We start from the raw sequence: 17,881 nt of genomic DNA, 5'->3' as shown, positions 1-17,881 counted from the left end.
AGAGATAGGCTGCAGGGTGGTGGTGGATAGAGGTGGAGACAGGCTGTAAGAGGTACATGCTGGGTGCAGGGGCAAAAGGGCTAGTTAAGGAGGTACAGGAATAAAGGTTTGTAACTACTAGAGAACACTCCCTTCCAGAACCCTCAAGGAATCCAGAGTTTCAACATTCCTTTGCTGTCAGCAAATGATTGTTCACCCCCAGTGACAAAGTGTGTGTCTCCTCCCGCTCCTGTGGCTTGTCCACATAGAGGATAAGTGCCTGCTACTACTATCTGTTAGTTAGTAAGCTCAACGGATCGAGGCCTGTGCTCTAGATCTAGAGGTTCCAATCCTGTTGATCCATTTGGGGGGAGAGGCAGAATCAATAATATTGCACATCATAAAATGCATGCCTTTTCAGTTTTTTAAAACCAAAGAAATTATACACAAAAAGCAAAACAAAACAAACAAGAAAATCCTATATTAAAGGATATTTAAGGTTGTAAAATCAGGCAATCAGAAGTAATGTAGGATTTAAGATATCCACAGCCTTAAGGAGGTGTATAGATATCTCAGGTTTACAGATAAGGAAACAAACTCAGAAGCTGAATCACTTCCCTGGTGTATGGCCTGGTGGATTAGAAAACCAAGTATGCAGTAGACACTTATAATAACTAAATAAAGCATCTTGAGTGTCCAAAATCAAAGTTACCACTTCATGCTATGACAATAATAACAAAACAAATTTGGAATTTCTGGGCCATCAGGAAAATATTAGTCCTTCACTTTTGCTCTCATACACCTTTCAAATGCCCTGTTTGACTGGCCCCAAACTTACATGAAAACTGACTTTAAGCTAAGATCTGGCACGTGAAATTTCAGGTGGTTTCATTTGTCTTTGGTAAGGTTATGGAGAAGAGAGAATCATAGAATATTAGGGTTGGAATAGACCTCAGGAGGTCATCTAGTCCAACTCCCTGCTCAAAGCAGAACCAACTCCAACTAAATCATCCCAGTCAGGGCTTTCTCAAGCCGGGCCTTAAAAACCTCTAAGGATGGAGATTCCATCACTTTCCTCGGTGAGCCATTCCAATGCTTCACCACCCTCCTACTTAAAAAGTTTTTCCTAATATCCAGGTGTGTGAGTGTTTCAGAACCAGGCTTAAAATGAAAGGCAGTTTAAGCCTGAGCTATGTAATGATTAGCATCTATATAAGGCATATATTCTTAACATCTTATAGCATCTTAACATTCTCAACATCTTATAGCATCACTATAAGGCATACATTCTTAACAATGAGAGTAAATTAACCCTTGGAACAATTTACCAAGGGTCATGGTGGATTCTCCATCACTGACATTTTTTAATTAAGATTGGATGTTTATTTAAAATACATGTTCTAGAATTATTTGGGGGAAGTTCTATGGCAGTTGTTATACAGGAGGTGAGAATAGATGATCATAGTGCTCCCTTCTGGCTTTCGAATCTATGAAAAATAATTAGATTATTGTACCTGTCCCTTCATAACAACACAGTCTTCTTGCCTCTTTTCATAGCTGGGTTGACCACGTAGCCATTTAATATATGTCACAGGAGTCCCATCACTCCATTCAAAAAACATTTGAATCTTAAGGTCATTCAATCCAATCCACAGCTCTTCTGTTGGCTCTAACATAAAAGAGGTTGCTGTATTAATGATCTTTTTACTGGTAACAGTGTACATGTTCATGTCTGGAATGAAGTTGCAGTCATGAAAGTTGGGATATAGAACCCGGAGAGTTAAGTCTTTTTGCTTTAGCAAAAATGCAGATTGGTCCTTCACATCCTTCTCTTCTGTGAGAGTTAACCTGTCCTACACTTTAACATGGCTAGGTCTTAGACTCGCTTCAAAAATCCTGCATTTAAACAAAGGGACATACAGCTGTTTGCAAATGGCAGTGGATGGATACAAACCGTTTTTTGACAAACACTATTTATAACTTAAAGGAACAAAATAAGAACAGGAATAGACTGGTTTGTGCCTGACTCTGCTTTCTGTCTGCAGTGGCCTTAAAGGTGCTGGGATTGAGCAATAACATCCCTCTTAGCAAGGGAGGGCTGCACTAACTGGGAAAACCACAGTACCAGGCCAGCTGTCTCACTGTGGTCCCACCAACCAGCACTGGTTATGGTGGTTAGCCTGGCTCATATTTAAGGAAGTTGTATGTACCCTGTTCACCTTTTCTACGTCTCTTCAGAAAAAAAACAAAAAACATTTTCCTCATTCTGGTTCACAAGATAAAATGCATTTGCAAAATGTTGGCAGCCCCAAAACTCGGTCATGACCGGCTCCTGCAGATCCATGAAACAAATAAGAGGAATTTGGTGGTTTCTTAGAAAAAGAGGAAGCTGAAATAGCTTATGCTGACACCAACCACAATAACCCATATTTTATTTGTACAAAGTGACAGAGTTGTTTTTTCCTCACTGCTCTTCACCAGGGTACCAATGCAGCATTTAAGCACCTCCTTAACTTTAAGCATGAGTAGTTCCATCAACTTTAATGGGACGCCTCCAGTGCTTAAATTAAACACATGCTTAAATATTTTGCTGGATTGGGACCTAGCTGAGAAGACCTTGGTCACTAGGAATTAGTCAGGCTCCAATGCAGGGGACTGTGTTTGGAGGCACAAGATTCATACCCTTTATGCACTTAAGAAATCAGGCTGGCATACAAGAGCTGGGGTTCAGGGGCTAAAGTATATTTCTTTTCCTACTGTACATCTTTTTTAAAAACTTAGATTTTTGTTTGATAAGGAAACCAAAAATATTCTTCTGTGTTTATGTAAAAAACATCCATTAAGGCAGATCTGTTCTTTGGCTATAAATGTTAGAAGTAATGTTCAAAATAAAAAACAGCTAACTGGTCCTTATAAATACTGCAGACAAAACAGTTTCCTGTAAAAATACTTACTGTAGCCAAGCTGAGAAACAATAAAGCTGCACTCTGCAATATTATGTATACTCGCCAAATTTCCATCTTGCATCTTACATGAAGTCAAAGCTTCTTGCCATACTTTGGGCTCTCTGTGAATCATGTAACAGTGACTTGTGTATGGCAACCAGCCCTCTGGGCACTTAATAGATGCAAAGTGATCTAAAATGAAAATAAAAATGTTTTAGAGCAATGTAAAACAGAACAAAGTAAATGAGACTGGCAGTATTTTCTGTTATTCCGTATAAAATATAGGAGATCTAGCTGAATATCAGTGGAATTTGAGTTCAGAAATTCAGGAACGTTCAAGTAAGAAGAAAAATAGGATTAATATTAAATATGTGAAATGTGACTATAAATAGAATATGGTTCTTCATAATTTAAATGTCTAAATATTCTAAAGTGCCCAGATTTGGACAGTGCTACTGATTTCTGTCATATATTGCAGCGCTCTATAATTTTCAGGCATTGACACTCATGTTCTAAATCCCTTGGAACTGCTTATCCATAACAGACTATCAGAAATTCATTGTAAACTATTGGAACTCACTGTCTCCTCTCTAAATTGTCATCTTTTTCAATTGGGCCACCTATTTGGTTGACTAAATACAGATTTGAGACCCTAACTTTAGGCCCCCTTTTTAAAGAATCTTGACCCATTTCTTTTTCATGTTATTATTGACAATTAAAATACTGTTAAGTAAAATCTCTCCCCTAAGTTTGTCACTAGGCATTTACAGCAGCTTTTCCTGAATCCCTGGGAAATAGCCTATTAAAGATCACTAAAGATAGCATGTTTATGGCTGTGTCTGCTGTTAACGTGTCATTTATGCTTTGAGTCAAAGGCAGCCCGCAGGCTAAATGTAATCCAAGGAAATGTAAAATGTAGCCCATGGCCACTCTTTAATACAGAGATGTGGATAGTGAAAAGTACGGCTCCGGCTGGCCTGCCCAGATGAACCTGAAGCATTGCATGCTGTAGTCATCTCAGACTGACTCTTTGCATTAAAGATTAGGGTGGCTGTTGTGTGCACCTTTTGCGAAAATTAAATGCATGAAATTACAATGATGGTTTATGCAAATTAGGTCCTTGGCTCCTGTCAAGTTGCCAATATGGCTTTTACTTGTATATAATTTAGCCACCATGCTTTAGATGAATGAAATTATGGAATTCCTCCCTTGTAATTCTTCGTTTATATAGGCTAAAGGGCAAAATAATATCCTTCTGTACCAAGCAATATAGAAAATTATGTGTGTCCACCGGCTTGTGCATAAAGACATGCACACACACACACACGAGTGTTTTTAAAGTATTGCTCTTGGCTGAAAAATAACTTCTACTGTAATTTCATAGAAATCAAAATGCATCTCATTTTTATCCTTTGCACATCTTTGCAGTGTCTACAAAAATAATCACCTTTTATTAAATTGACACACTTACCTAAGGATATATTGAGAGACTCTAAAGTGGAGTTTCCTCTTTTACAAATGTAGCCAAGTTTCTGATTACATGCCTGGTTTTCCCATTTAGAAGCTCTTCTGGGATTCAGCACTACACAGAGTTTACCAGGGGCTGGAAAGGGGCTTCCTTTGAGAAACAGATAAAGCAGAATCTCCATGTAACTGCTGCAAAGAATCATGTGACCAAAAAAGGAACACTTTATTTCCTTTATGGTTGTTAAACTGACTAGACAGGAAGTGCTATCAAATGCACAGATTAATCAAACTGGAAAAAATTAATAGATTCCAAGGCCAAAAGGGATCATCTGGTCTGACCTCCTGTATAACACAGGCCACAGAATTTCCCCAAAATAAATCCTAGAGCAGATCTCTTAGAAAAACATTCAAATTTCAGTGATGGAGTATCTACCATCACCCTTGGTAAGTTGCTCTAATGGTTAATTATTCTCACCATTAAACATTTACTCCTTATTTCCAATCTGAATTTGTCTAGCTTCAACTTCCAGTCATGGGATCATGTTATGCCTTTCTCTGTTAGACTGAAGATACCATATTAAATATTTGTTCCCCCTGTAGATACATATGGACTGTAATCAAGTCACCCCTTACTCTTCTCTTAGTTAAGATAAATAGATTGAGCTCCTTGAATCTATCAGGAGAAGGCTTGTTTTCTAATACTTTAATCATTCTCATGTATCTTCTCTGAACCCTCACCAATTAATCAACATCTTTCCTGAATCATGGATACCAGAACTAGACACAGTATTCCAACAGTGGTCACACCTGTGCCAAATACAAAGGTAAATAACTTCTGTACTCGTATTTGAGATTCCACTGTTTATGCATCCCAGGATTGCATTAGCTCTTTTGGCCACAGTGTCACATTGAGAACATTGAGTTACAATAAACTTAGCATTACTTGTTATAGTAGGGAAAGAAAACTAAGACAGAAGAGTGATTTTTAAGTTGATGGTATCCCTTTTATATAGGCACAATTGTAAATCATATTTTTGAGAAAGTTAATTTTCGGGATCCAGTTTATGTTATATTTTGAATTATCCTTGGTCATATGCTCAGGGTAAAACTGAAGAACATATTTGGGATCAGGGCAGATTTTTCTCCTCATGGTACACTGACCGAGTTAGGGAGGATATTGGATTTACAGTTTTACTCCAGTTATCAGTACATTATGTTTTATTTCTGAATCATCTGTAGTGTCTTTAACAATCATCTCTTGTCATTTCATTACTATATACTTACACAATTCTCATTATTAGAAGAGTATATTGATAGATAAGTTTTTACCTTGATGACACAGATAATGATCATCAGTATAATTTCTTTTAAATTGTGTAAAATAATGGACAATAGGCAGGATATTTGGGCTAGCAGATTTGTTGATAAAAATAAGAAATTTCCAGGGGGAAAAATAATAATAGAATTGTAATATAATACTGGATCTGATTCTCCACTTCTTTGCAGCTAGTTGTCTACTGTGCATTGTGAGTATAAAATAGTATAAGTGAGTGGAGCATTTAAAACCCACTTTGCATAGGTGTAAATGATTACACAAAGTACTAGGTAGTGGAGAAACGGGTCCACAATGTTTGTTCCTTAGTAGTTCATATGGTTTGGCTACATATTCAGCACCAGAAATCATAACCTCTATGACAGCACTATTACTTCCACAACAATTACTTTAATTATGATGTCATCAGGGCACAGAAATAGCCAGGATGCAACTATGTGCTAAACCAGCCCCTCTCTGAAGATGCTGTCTTGTTCTCCAGAATGTCAGGTTTCATTAAAAAAAAGTAAGTCTCCAGCTATTGTGAAGAAAACCTCAAACATATGAACCAACTGTAAGGCCATGTCTAAACTTCAAACTTCGGTTGACACAAGTTATGTTGATGTAAAGACGCCAGAGTGAGTATATCGCTTGTGCATGTGCATACTTGGATCTTTGAGTCGGTGCTGTGTGTACTCACCAACGGTGCCTGTGCTGATGCACAGTGCAGTGCACCATGGGTAGGTATTCCCATGTGCAAATTGCCACCATTCAGTGCACTGTCTTTTGGGACTTTTTGGCAATGCTTGGTGGCGCAGAAACGAGTCATGCAGGGATCATGGGGAGCAAGGCGTCAAATTCCCACCTTGACACTGTCTCCATCCCATAATCTATATCCCATGATTTCTGCAGCTTTTCTAAAAAAATCCCACAAACCCATGTGGCACTTCTCACTGTCCGCCATTGCTGATGGAAGCATGGAGCCTGCACAACTCGGCACTACTGTCATAAGCCTTGCAAGTCCAGCATGCATGATCCTCCAGTATTTGCAGAGCCATAAGACGCACTGAATCAGTGGGGAACATGACCATTTCTTGGACAATAGATTGCTGTGGGACATAGCGAGAACCAGTTCAAAGTTGTTGGTGGCATTCACAGAGCAGCTGCAGATAGTGGCGCACCACTCCTGGGTCCAAGAAATAAGCACTGATTGATGGGATTACATCATAATGCAGGTTCGGGATGATAAACTGTGGCTGCAGAACTTTTGGATGTGCAAGGCCACGTTCTTGGATATATGTGCCAAGCTCGCCCCCGCTGTCCAGCACCAGACACCAAAATGAGAGTTGCACTAACAGTTGAGAAGCGAATGGTGAGGGCGCTGTGGAAACTTGCAATGCTGAATTGCTACTGATCCAAAGAAAATCATTCTGGAGTTGGAAAATCCACTGTGGGGGCTGTTGTCATGCAAGTGTGTAGGCCCATTAATCATCTCCTGCTACAAAAGACAGTGACTTTCAGCAATGTGCAGGACAGAGTGAATGGATTTGCAGCAATGGGGTTCCTGAACTGCAGTGGAGCAATAGATGGCACTCATATCCCTATTTTGGCACCAGCCACCTTGCCACAGAGTATGTCAATAGAAAGGGCTACTTTTGTATGGTTATGCAAGCATTGGAGAATCACCAGGGATGCTTCACTGACATCAATGTTGGCTGGTCAAGGAAGGTGTCTGATGCTCGCATCTTCAAGAACATGGACTGTTCAGAAAACTACTTTCCAGACTGGTAGATTCCCATTGATAATGTTGAAATGCTAATAGAGATCCTGGGGGACCCTGACTACCCCTTGCTCCCCTGACTCTAATGAAGCCCTAATACCAGCCACCTTGACAGCAGCAAGGAAAGATTTAACTACTGGCTAGGCAGGTGCAGAATGACAGCTGAATGTGCTTTTGGTAGATTGAAGGGGTGCTAGCATTGTTCGTTCAAAAGATTGGATCTCAATTAAAAAAATCTCAATGATTATAGCTGTCTGGTATGTCCTGCATAATATCTGCGAAGCAAAGGGGGAAAGTTGCCACCTGGGTGGAGGGTGGAAGTGGAGCAGCTGAATTTAAACAGCCCAGAACCAAGGGCTATTAGAAGGGCCAACATGGAGTTATATGGCTCAGGGAGGCTTTGAAAGAGCAATTTAACAGTGAGCCACAGAAATGTGTTGTGGTGAACTCTGCTGTCCCTGGCCCTGGTGTACTGGGGACTGCTAGGAAATGTACGGTGCTTGGTGTATGTCTAATGAATACAACACTGTCAATGCACCTATTAATCTTGCTGTGTTTGTTGTACATTAATGATTATTACTCCGTGTTTGTCACTGAGCCTATGAGTTATGCCACACTGTACATTAAATGTAAGTGGGTACTTTCAGAACTGCTAGGCCCTCTGCATAGATTGTGAACTACTAAAGATGAATTACTTTTCAAATAATAAAATTTTATTCAGGAACAAAACCAGTGCAAACAAAATTCTGTGCAATTTAAAAGCAAATATATTAAAAACGTAATAAATTAATGGAACAGAACTTAACAAGGAGAAAGAACATTTGTGTCCATTTTACCTACGCATACAGCGAGTGTGGCTTTCACAGGTCAGGTTACTGAAGCTGCGGTTGTCCTTAATGTCCCCCGGGTGGAGTGGGTAGGGGTAGGTATGTGGCCCTTGATGACACCGTATGTTGACACAATATGACAACCACGGTATATTGAGGGAGGGTGTAGGGAGGTGCTATAATGGAGTTCTCCCTGGAGGATAGTCTGGAATTGTTGAACCTATAGGTCTGTAGCATCTGTGTTCACTGCCAAGAAGTCCTAGCATGTCCTGGTGCGCCTCCCTCCCTCTCCAACTCCTGGCTCTTTCTCCTGGCTGTCTGCAGCATTCACCCTCCAGGGCCCTTGCTCACAGTCCAATGCAGAACTGGCTTGCAGGATCTCATGGAACATGTCATCCCAAGTCTTATCTGGCTCAGGTGTTCTGCGAGTATGGATCCTCTCAAAGCGGCAATAGCAGCAACTGCAGATAGAACACACAGAGGTATCATTGTCAAAATAGTCACGAGAGAATGTGAAAGTTAAGATTCAGAACTCCCTTTCCTTGCTCCCCTTAAAAATGTAAACAAGACAAGTTTATTGACACTTCTGTATTGGACTGCTTGTGCCCGGCCCACTCACAGCTTCTGCCAGAGGGACTATGGCCCACCCGGGGTGAGGGAAATGAGGTGCAAATTGCTCAGTTGAATGGAACTATGAGTGTAGAGCCATGGCACTAAATACTGGCACCTTTAGCCACAGGTGGTGGTAATGTTAGTTGATATCTCAATCCTGAGGGTAATAAAGGCACAGAGAGCACAACCGCTGCTGGCGTCCCAAAGCCATCCGGGCCCATATGCTGCTAGCCTGTGTACTGCAATGGTGCTTGCTAAAGTTGTTGCTGACTGGTATGGGAAAATGTCCTACCACAGAGTAAGAAATCTACTATCCCTAGAAACCTTCAGGAGAAGATTGCCAACTATCTTCATGAAAGTTTAATTAAGATCTCTCAGGAGGACTCAAGGGACATCCCTGTGTACAGACACAAACTGCTGTGCATGGTCCCCCTTGCCTAACTCTACAAGGGAATGAAAAGCAGATAATAATGCTACCTCTTTTTATTCTATTGCTACCTCGTCTAGTATGAGTAAATCAATGACAGTGTCTTGTTGCGTTGGGGTTGCCATCAGGGCATCTTGTAACGGAAAATACAATTACATACTTACCCCAGGTTCCTTCCCCTGAACCAGGCTCGTCTGTGCTCAGCTGTCGGGACTGACTGGACTGGAGTGGAGTCTCAAACAGGTCTTGGCTCACAGCAGACCTGGACACCTAGTCACATGTCCCACATCCTCCTTTTCTTTCTTGTCCTCACACCAGGGGCCTGTGGCTTGGGCTCCTTGGAGGTATCGACAGTTGTATGCGTGGTGGCGGTGAGTTCTCTGCCACATATGGCATGCAGAACTTTGTAATAGTGACAGGCCTGTTGCTCGGCAGTGGATCAACTGTTGGCCTCACTGGACTTCTGATATGCCTGATGCAACTCCTTTGCTTTCTCCTGGTATTGCTGCTGGTTCATATTGTGCCTTTTCCCCTGCATCCCCCATGAAATCTGCTCGTAGATGTCCATGTTTCTATGGCTGGTCTGTTGTGCTCGTGCAGTCTCTTCTCCCTATAGGCCCTCAGTTATTTCCCCTATGTGATGTATGGTTAAGTACGTGATGGAAAGGGTTGTTTACTCATTGCAAAGACCCAGAGACACAGGCGTGACCAACGCCTAGCTACCTGAGGACAGGGGCTCATGGAGTGTCTTGGGAGCAATGGCCACTCCAATTGCCCAGACATTTGGTATCTAGCAACAAACGATTTAGGAAGCCAGCTGGGTGTGACAAGCTGGAGAACAAAGAACTGGGGAGGAGCCAGGTGGAGTTGTTAAATTTGAGCTGCTGGAGGCAGGGAGAAGCTTCTGGACTGAGACTAAAGAGGCGTCCAGAGGTCTCTGGACTGATCCCGATGGACTTAGCTATAACTTTCTGTTCTCTGTGATAACTAAGGACTTTCTATGCTGTGTTCCAGATATCTCATAAACCCTTCTGTTTTTACAATGCTGGCTGAGAGCCATTCTAGTTTAAGGTCATTCTAGTTTAAGGTGCATTGCTCCCTTTGGGTGTGGACGTCTCGTCCAGGTGTCCAATTCAGATGGACTTGCTGAAGGGAATTCACAGCATGAAGCAGGCATGCTGAAGGCTCCAAGGTTTGGTCCCAGGAGGCGGTGAAGCCAACTGGCTTACCCTAATGAAAGAGTGTGGCCCTAATGGGTCTGAAACACTGAAGGGGTCCTTCCAGGGACTGTTCCAGAGCTGTTCAAGAGCGTGGGATCTGTGGATCCATGACAACACATGCATAACTAAATCAACACAAGGTGGCTTATGTTGATCTAACTTTGTAGTGTAGACCTGACTTAAGATGCAAAGAGGTGTCTGCAGAGAGCCTAGACCAATAACCATGAGCGGTGTGAACTGACCCCATTCATTTCTGTGAGATGTTAATGCAGGTACCCAGTAATGATAATTTAAATGTCAACATTGTTAATTACTTCATTGTACACATAAGCAAGGGTGGGAAAGGAAGGATAGATCCACACAAGTTATTGTAAGTGACATCTTATTTTGGTGCCACAAGTGGTTGGCATTTGGGAGACAACTCCCCTTATTTTCCATTTTCTTTAATCAAGAAGGAGCCCAGCCCAAAGAGCTCAGGGGAGCCCATAGGTATATTGAAGCCCCAATGAGAAGAAAACTAGCAATTCACATGATCATACTTCAAACATCTGCACAATCTACTGTTAGCAGCTTCTCATTTTGCCAACTCACATGGGCAGAGTTTATTTTGTGGAAGCAACTTAGAAACCACCATGTTTGCCCTCCCACCTCCAATCTCACCCTGTCACAAGCATTGGATTATGGATTTCAGCAAGGAAGTAAGATACAAGAGTAGATGAACACATACAAGTTACAATCTAGTTTTCATGCAACTGTCCCTAGAAATAAAAAATAGAAAATATGTAATAGACTGTATAAGCAACAATGGGCTTGATTTCTACTGCATTATTCCAGTTATGTTTAAATAAAACTAGCAGAATGCAGTGGCCTCTTGTCTCTAAATAGAATGTATTGAAGATTTTTGATGAAGCATCAGTTTAACTCTAAGGGTGTATAATATTTAGATGATGTGAAGAAGAGGCAATGTCTTTATTTCCTAAATATTTTGCTTCTTGTGGAAGCTTTGATTTATATTTTTCATTTTTGAATTACATTTTAAAGAAAAATTTGGATCAGATGTGTATGGTGATTATTAACTCCAAATGATATTAATTTTAATTAATAGACAAGGTTCATGCTTGTAGTGAGAAAAAAATACTGGAGTTGAAATCTATAATGTGCATCTGACAATTTTACTCTTAAAAATGATGGGCCAGACCATCAGGTAGTGTAAATCAGTGTCTTCAGTGGACCTATACCACTTTACATCAGTGGAAGATCTGTTTTGATGATTATAAATAGATTTACACCTACCTGGAGCCCAGTTTAAATATCTGAAAGGACTGCCACCAATCCACTGCCATCCACTGTTGAAATTCAAATTGTTAAGTCCAATCCAGAGAGGGGAATCCATATTTTTAGTTAGCTCTAAATGACAAAAGAAATTAAATGAAACTTTGAACCAAAGGAAGTAAAACTAAAAACAAGAAACATACATTTCTAAAACAGAACCAGTCAATGAAAATACTACTTTTCTGATTACTAAAATACATAGATAAAAATAGGAACATAGTACACATGTAAGCATATATAGGTAAAGGCTAGAGATTTCTGACTAACAGAAAAAATAAATGAACTTTTCATTTAATCACTTTTGGAAGAAGTTACTTCTCTGACCTTACATTGCAATACTAAGCTTTAGTAAAGGTTGATAAGATCATGATGACAAAAGCTTCTTTTTTTAGGGTAAGAGCTATTCCAAAATGACCCTGTAAGAGAGTCCATGGAGTAAACTCAGCAAGAAAGTTACAAGCATAGTATATTAAAGGATCAGCAGCACTTTTCTGGGCCTGTTCCAAACTGGTGTTTATGAAGCCTCCTTCACGACCTTTATAAACATTCTTCAAGGAGCTTAAATCATTAAATCCATTGGCATTATTGGAAGTGTAAGCATGTAAAATCCACTCATACTAGGATGAGACTAACTACCTTCATGGATTCTCTGGGAGTTATAAATAATCACTAAAGATTAGAGGAAACAAATTAATCTATGGATCAGATCATGGCTACTCCTGCACTGGGGTGGGAGGAAGAAGAAGATGTGGAGACAACCATCCACCAGGAGTTGATGCAAAATCTAACCAGAATGTTGCTTCTAATTTTTCCTGGTACACAAGATAGGACCAGCTATCATGGCCAATGTCACTGTGTTCCCCAAAAGGGGAACGATCAGTCTTCTTGTACTACAGACTAGGAGGGGGAGGGGGAAAAGGGGAACATGCATTTTGTCCTTTTAGAAGGTGACGTAAATCCTGCTGCCTTACTGAAAAGGTTTATCAGACAATGGAGATATACTTAGAATTGACACAAAAGGAGAAAAACCATTGTGGGTGAAACCCTGGTCCCCCTGGTTTTTCCATTAACTTCTATGCAGCCTAGATTTCACTTTGTGTTTTCACTCTTGATTATTTTGTTACTTTACCTCTCAGGTATTTTTGTTCCTGTATCTCTGTGATACTTAATAATTCTGCATTCTGTTGCTGGCAGCTTTTCATTGCTTGATGCCATGTTAGAGCTGATTGGGAGTTTATCTGGTAGTGGAAACCTGTCAAAAAATCTGCAGCCCAAAATCTTTCAGTGTCACCTGGAAAGGGAAGTAACATATAGAATATGCATTATGATTGACCCAAATAGACTCTGTTATGAAGTCTGTGATTCTATGGAATGTAAAATCTGTCAGAGTCCACCAATGTGTAATATTAATTGTAAAGCAAACAGCACAACTAAAATCAAACCAGGAGTTGAATTCTATTAGTGTATGTTTTAATATAGTCTTCTAAACTTCTGAATTTTTTTGCAGGGGGAGAGCTCGGGGTGGGTAGGTATTTTAAATGTATTTTTTTCTCACAAAATCTAAGATAGCCCTAACCACAGGTGAAAGCAGAAGGGTGGGCATTCAGATGAGCTGTCACTTTTGGGGCAGAGTATGCCGCTCATGCACACCCACGCCCACAGGCAATTGCTTCTGACAGTAGAGGATCAGTGAGGTTTAGGGATCTTGAGTTCCATTTCAGCCTCTGGAGGTAAGTGTGCTTTAGTGGATACAGACTCTTTTGCCCTCAAGATTGAACCCTCAATCTGTCCCTGTCCTGGTGATGACGCTTAGTTCCAGTCCCATTTTCCTCATCTAGTTAGTCTCAGTCTCCACTCCTCAGGTTACTTGCTGTACAAATCTTAGGCTATGTCTACACTGCCGAGGGAAGTCGACTTAAAGTCAGTCGACTTTCAGCAGCTGATTTTTAGAAATCGCAGAAGCTTGTCTACACTACTTTGTTCGCACAGGTCTCCTGCATTTACACTGACCAGCCTTAATTCGAATTGCAAAGCAGTGCAATGTGGGTAACTATCCCACAGTGCAACTAGCCGCGGTGGCTGTTGGGATGAGTGTCATCATCCCAGGATGCAATGCTGCTTCGCCCAGCCTTCTTCCCCCCGCAAACAAACAGGAAAAATATTTTCGTGCCAGTTTTTTACTCCCCGCATTCACCATTGCTACAGAGACATGGAGCCAGCTCAACTCCGAACTATTATTGTGAGTGTGACAAATACATTGCGGCTTATCATCGATTATTTTTGAAATAGAGCAAGAAGCTGAAGCACAGACAACACCGATGCCACCGAGTCTGCCCTGCTCCAAGCCATCGAGAAGCACAATTCCCAGTTGCTGCAGGCTGTAATGAGTCATCTGCAGTCCATGGAGCGCTGGTTCTGGTGCAGGGAAACAAGCACAGACTGGTGGGACCGCATCATTATGCAGCTGTGGGATGATGATCAGTGGCTGCAAAACTTTTGTATGCGAAAGGCAACTTTCCTCGAACTGTGCTCGGAGCTGGCCCCATCCCTGAAGTGCGTGAATACTCGCTTGAGACAAGCTATGATGGTGGAGAAGAGAGTCACCATTGCTCTGTGGAAGCTGGCAACCCCCGACTGTTACCGCTCGGTTGGGAATCAATTCGGAAGTCGGTAAATCTACAGTGGGCGCTGCCATGAATCAAGTGTGCAGTGCCATAAATAGACTTCTGCTATGAAGGCTAGTGACTTTGGGAAATGTGCAGGACGTAGTGGAAGGGTTTGCCACGATGAGGTTCCCAAACTGCTGTGCGGCCATTGATGGGATGCACATCCCTATCTTAGCGCCTGCACACCTAGCAACCGAGTACATAAACCGCAAGAGGTACTTTTCCATGGTCCTGCAGGGGCTTGTGGATCACAGAGGTTATTTCACTGACATCTCTGTGGGGTGGTTTGGGAAGGTGAATGACATGGGCGTATTTCATAATTCAGGGCTGTTCCCAATTCAAGTCTCCCCCATTGTGCTCTGTTTCTTTGCCCATCTATTTCTTTGCCCACCCACTCCCGCTGCCCATGCTTTCTGTCCATGATGGCTCCAAGTGCCAGTCTCATTCTCCAGACTCCTTGTCCTTTCTTATTGTCCTCCTGTCCCTTGGGTTCTTGTCCCAGTCTGTTTGCCCAGGCAGTCCCAGTTATCCCCCAGGCACCCTGGCTCCTTGTTAAATCGGTCATCCCTTCCCTGCACCTACTTCCCCTTCCAACTGGTCCCAGCCTTCTTGCCCTGCCAGTCCCATGATTTCTTGGCTCCTCAGCCAATCTCAGGTCACCCACCATCCACTGTCTCCCTCTCCACCTCCCTCTCCTTCCCTGGCTCCCAGACCTAGCCTACTTGCCCATCCAGTCCCATGTCTCACTCTATGCATCAGTCTTCCCCTTCAATCACTCCATGTGGATGGTACCAGAGCAGTCTGGTCACATGTAGGAACTGAGATGATGTCACACTACGGGGATGGTGCATGGGGAGGATGGTCAGCAGTACAAGCTGAAGCACGGTGAGTATCTCTGTGAGGAAGGCTCAGGCCCAGTCTGGTCAGCACTAGGAGTTGTGAACGGTTCAAGTATGCTCAGTGAAGAACCTTCAGAGATTTTCGCTGCTAAAATATAAGATGTCTCCACTGAATATGTGCCAACTGTGATTTTTTTCAAAGGCTTATAACTTGACCAAATTTGGATAGATTTCCACAGGAATGGCATATGCCAGATCTCTGACACTGAGGCTAGTCCCTGTCAAATTTACAGTCTCTTCCCCAAAGCATGGGGATGGTAGTGCTTTCCAAAGACAAGGTCATCAGAATTTAACAGCGAAAAAACAACACTATTTTCCCTCATTGCATTGTCAGAAATGGCTAAACCATTCTGGCTGAAATTTTCCCAAAAAATTCAGCGTGAGGAAGACATCTATGAAAAATGTCAGCCCAAACACAACGTTTGGCAAAGTGATAAGCAACTAAAAACATGGTTTCATCATGGAGAGTGTTGGGGAATCTTAAGACGGTCAGGCTACCAGCTCCGCCTCCTGAAGCTGTTTAAAGTTGGGCACTCAAAACACTGAGGCACACAAAATCATGTCACTTTTAAAAATGCAGAGTCTGTCTATCTACATGCACGGGCACACACACTTTACCTCTTCGGGTATGTCTGCACAGCAATCAGAGATGTGAGTGCAGCTTGGGTAGGCACACCTGTGATAGCTTTAACCTCACTAGCATGGCTAAAAATAGCAGTGAAGACATGATGCCATGGGACGCCGCATGGGCCGTATAAGCTTGCCTGGAAACCGAGGCATGTCCTTGAGTTGCTAGTCTGCATGGGAACCCGTGCGGCCACATGGTCACTGCTGTCTTTATAGCAGTGCTGTCTAGCTTAAAGCTAGCCCGGGTATATCTACCCGAACTGAATTCACACCTCCGAGTGCAGTGTGGACATACTCTTTATCAGCTACAACCATTCATCCATTCATCATGTAAACACATTGACCAGCTCAGAAATTAGAATCCCGCCCAATGTTGGGGAAGGGGCAATTCCTTGCTCTTGTAGCCTCTTTCTCAAAGAAGGTAGAGACATGGAGAATGTTGCCATGAAAAAAAATGGCTCCACAAAGTAACTGTACTATGGGTGATCACTGCACAAGGGGTGTAATGGCAAGGGAAGGCAGGGAAAGCTAGTTGCACCTTCTTCCCCCGTTACACACCCATGCAGACCCATCAATAATCCAGCCAGAACATTTGCAAGTCAGGCTATTCAGAATTAAAGTTCCTTCCTTTCTCTCTCTGTGTGCCTGTTTCTGGTATCCCGCTAGGCCCAGTGCTTCCCCCTCATCTTGTATGACTCTGCAACTACCCCTGAGAGAGGTCTAACACATCCCAGCTCTCAGACATCCTAGGGTTAATAACAAAGAAAGAATAGCCAGACTCTGCACCAGAGTATTACAATGCCTAAGGAAAAAATGAGCTGAAGATATGTAATATTCACTTTTTACAGGAGACACACAACAGGGACTTACCCAGCAGCTGCAAAGCACTATGCATGAGAGAGAGGAAAATGAGTAATGTGGAGAGACTCATGGCAGATGTTTCATTCCTTTCTTCCTTTCCAAGTGATGAACCGTAATTACTTGCTATCAATAAAATTCTTCTGTAAGGAGCTGGGTGGCAGATCCTACTATGTTTCAAAGGGCTGACAGATCAGGGGAATGCTCTGGGCTCTAAATAAGGAAATATCCTGTCACATGTGGCATTTTGAAATGATTCACAGAGCAAACTTTTCTTTTGTAAGTGAATTGCTCTTTACTGAGGGCAAAGTCTCCTTCCATAGAAATGCAGGTGATAAACAAAGTGGTTACAATTCAGTGCAGTTTCCTGGGACAATGTCAGTATCACAGATGGGTCAGTTGTTGGGTTTCCAAGCCAATGAAATTTCTAAAAGATATTAGGGAGCTAACAGAGTCAAGCCTTCAGCAGAAGAACACAGATAAAAGCTCAGCCTCTGCCTTTAACCCATATACCTCAGATATATAGTGAGTATTAAAGTATTCTAGTAAAATTGGTAGAAGCTCACATTTCCACCTGTCTAGAAGGCAAGGAATTAATTTTATTGCATTATTCAATTAAATTCACCCTGCAGGACAAGCAGAATTTTAATTCTGAAAACAAAAATTGCTTAATTTCTGAATTAAGATTTCAGATGTGCCATTCTCATTCATCTCAGCATACACATTTTGGATATCTGGACAAAAGGTATCTCAGAAATAATGCATTTCAAAGGTAATTTCTAGCTTTCCTGCGTAGGGACTAGACAACTGTCATAGAGCACTTTTGAGTGCCTTCTTCAGGAAAGGTTATGCAATTTATCTAATGCCTGCAGTGGGAATATTCACCAGTTCTGTATGTTATATTGTTGAACGGGTGAATACTCCCACTGC

General features: G+C 41.9%; 1 protein-coding gene across 1 annotated transcript in view; it reads right to left on the bottom strand.

The window, feature by feature from the left end:
* LOC137162252 (macrophage mannose receptor 1-like) overlaps nucleotides 1–17,091 on the bottom strand; it is a 108,925-nt gene extending 91,834 nt beyond the window's left edge. The window contains exons 1-6 of the mRNA XM_067561855.1: nucleotides 16,964–17,091; nucleotides 13,031–13,192; nucleotides 11,863–11,976; nucleotides 4,396–4,542; nucleotides 2,934–3,116; nucleotides 1,494–1,648 (exon numbers count right to left, since the gene is read on the bottom strand). Of these exons, the coding sequence (XP_067417956.1) occupies nucleotides 1,494–1,648; nucleotides 2,934–3,116; nucleotides 4,396–4,542; nucleotides 11,863–11,976; nucleotides 13,031–13,192; nucleotides 16,964–17,024 (822 nt within the window). The 5' untranslated portion in view covers nucleotides 17,025–17,091. The remainder of the gene's footprint in view (nucleotides 1–1,493; nucleotides 1,649–2,933; nucleotides 3,117–4,395; nucleotides 4,543–11,862; nucleotides 11,977–13,030; nucleotides 13,193–16,963) is intronic.
* Nucleotides 17,092–17,881: the final 790 nt, after the last annotated feature.

This window comes from Emydura macquarii, unplaced genomic scaffold (assembly GCF_026122565.2).
Source record: "Emydura macquarii macquarii isolate MOO-44397 ecotype Brisbane River unplaced genomic scaffold, CSIRO-AGI_Emac_v2 contig_2422, whole genome shotgun sequence".
In the NCBI taxonomy this organism is placed as follows: domain Eukaryota; kingdom Metazoa; phylum Chordata; order Testudines; family Chelidae; genus Emydura; species Emydura macquarii.
The sequence above is the reverse complement of the archived record's forward strand: the minus strand, read 5'-3'. Positions and strand labels throughout refer to the sequence as shown.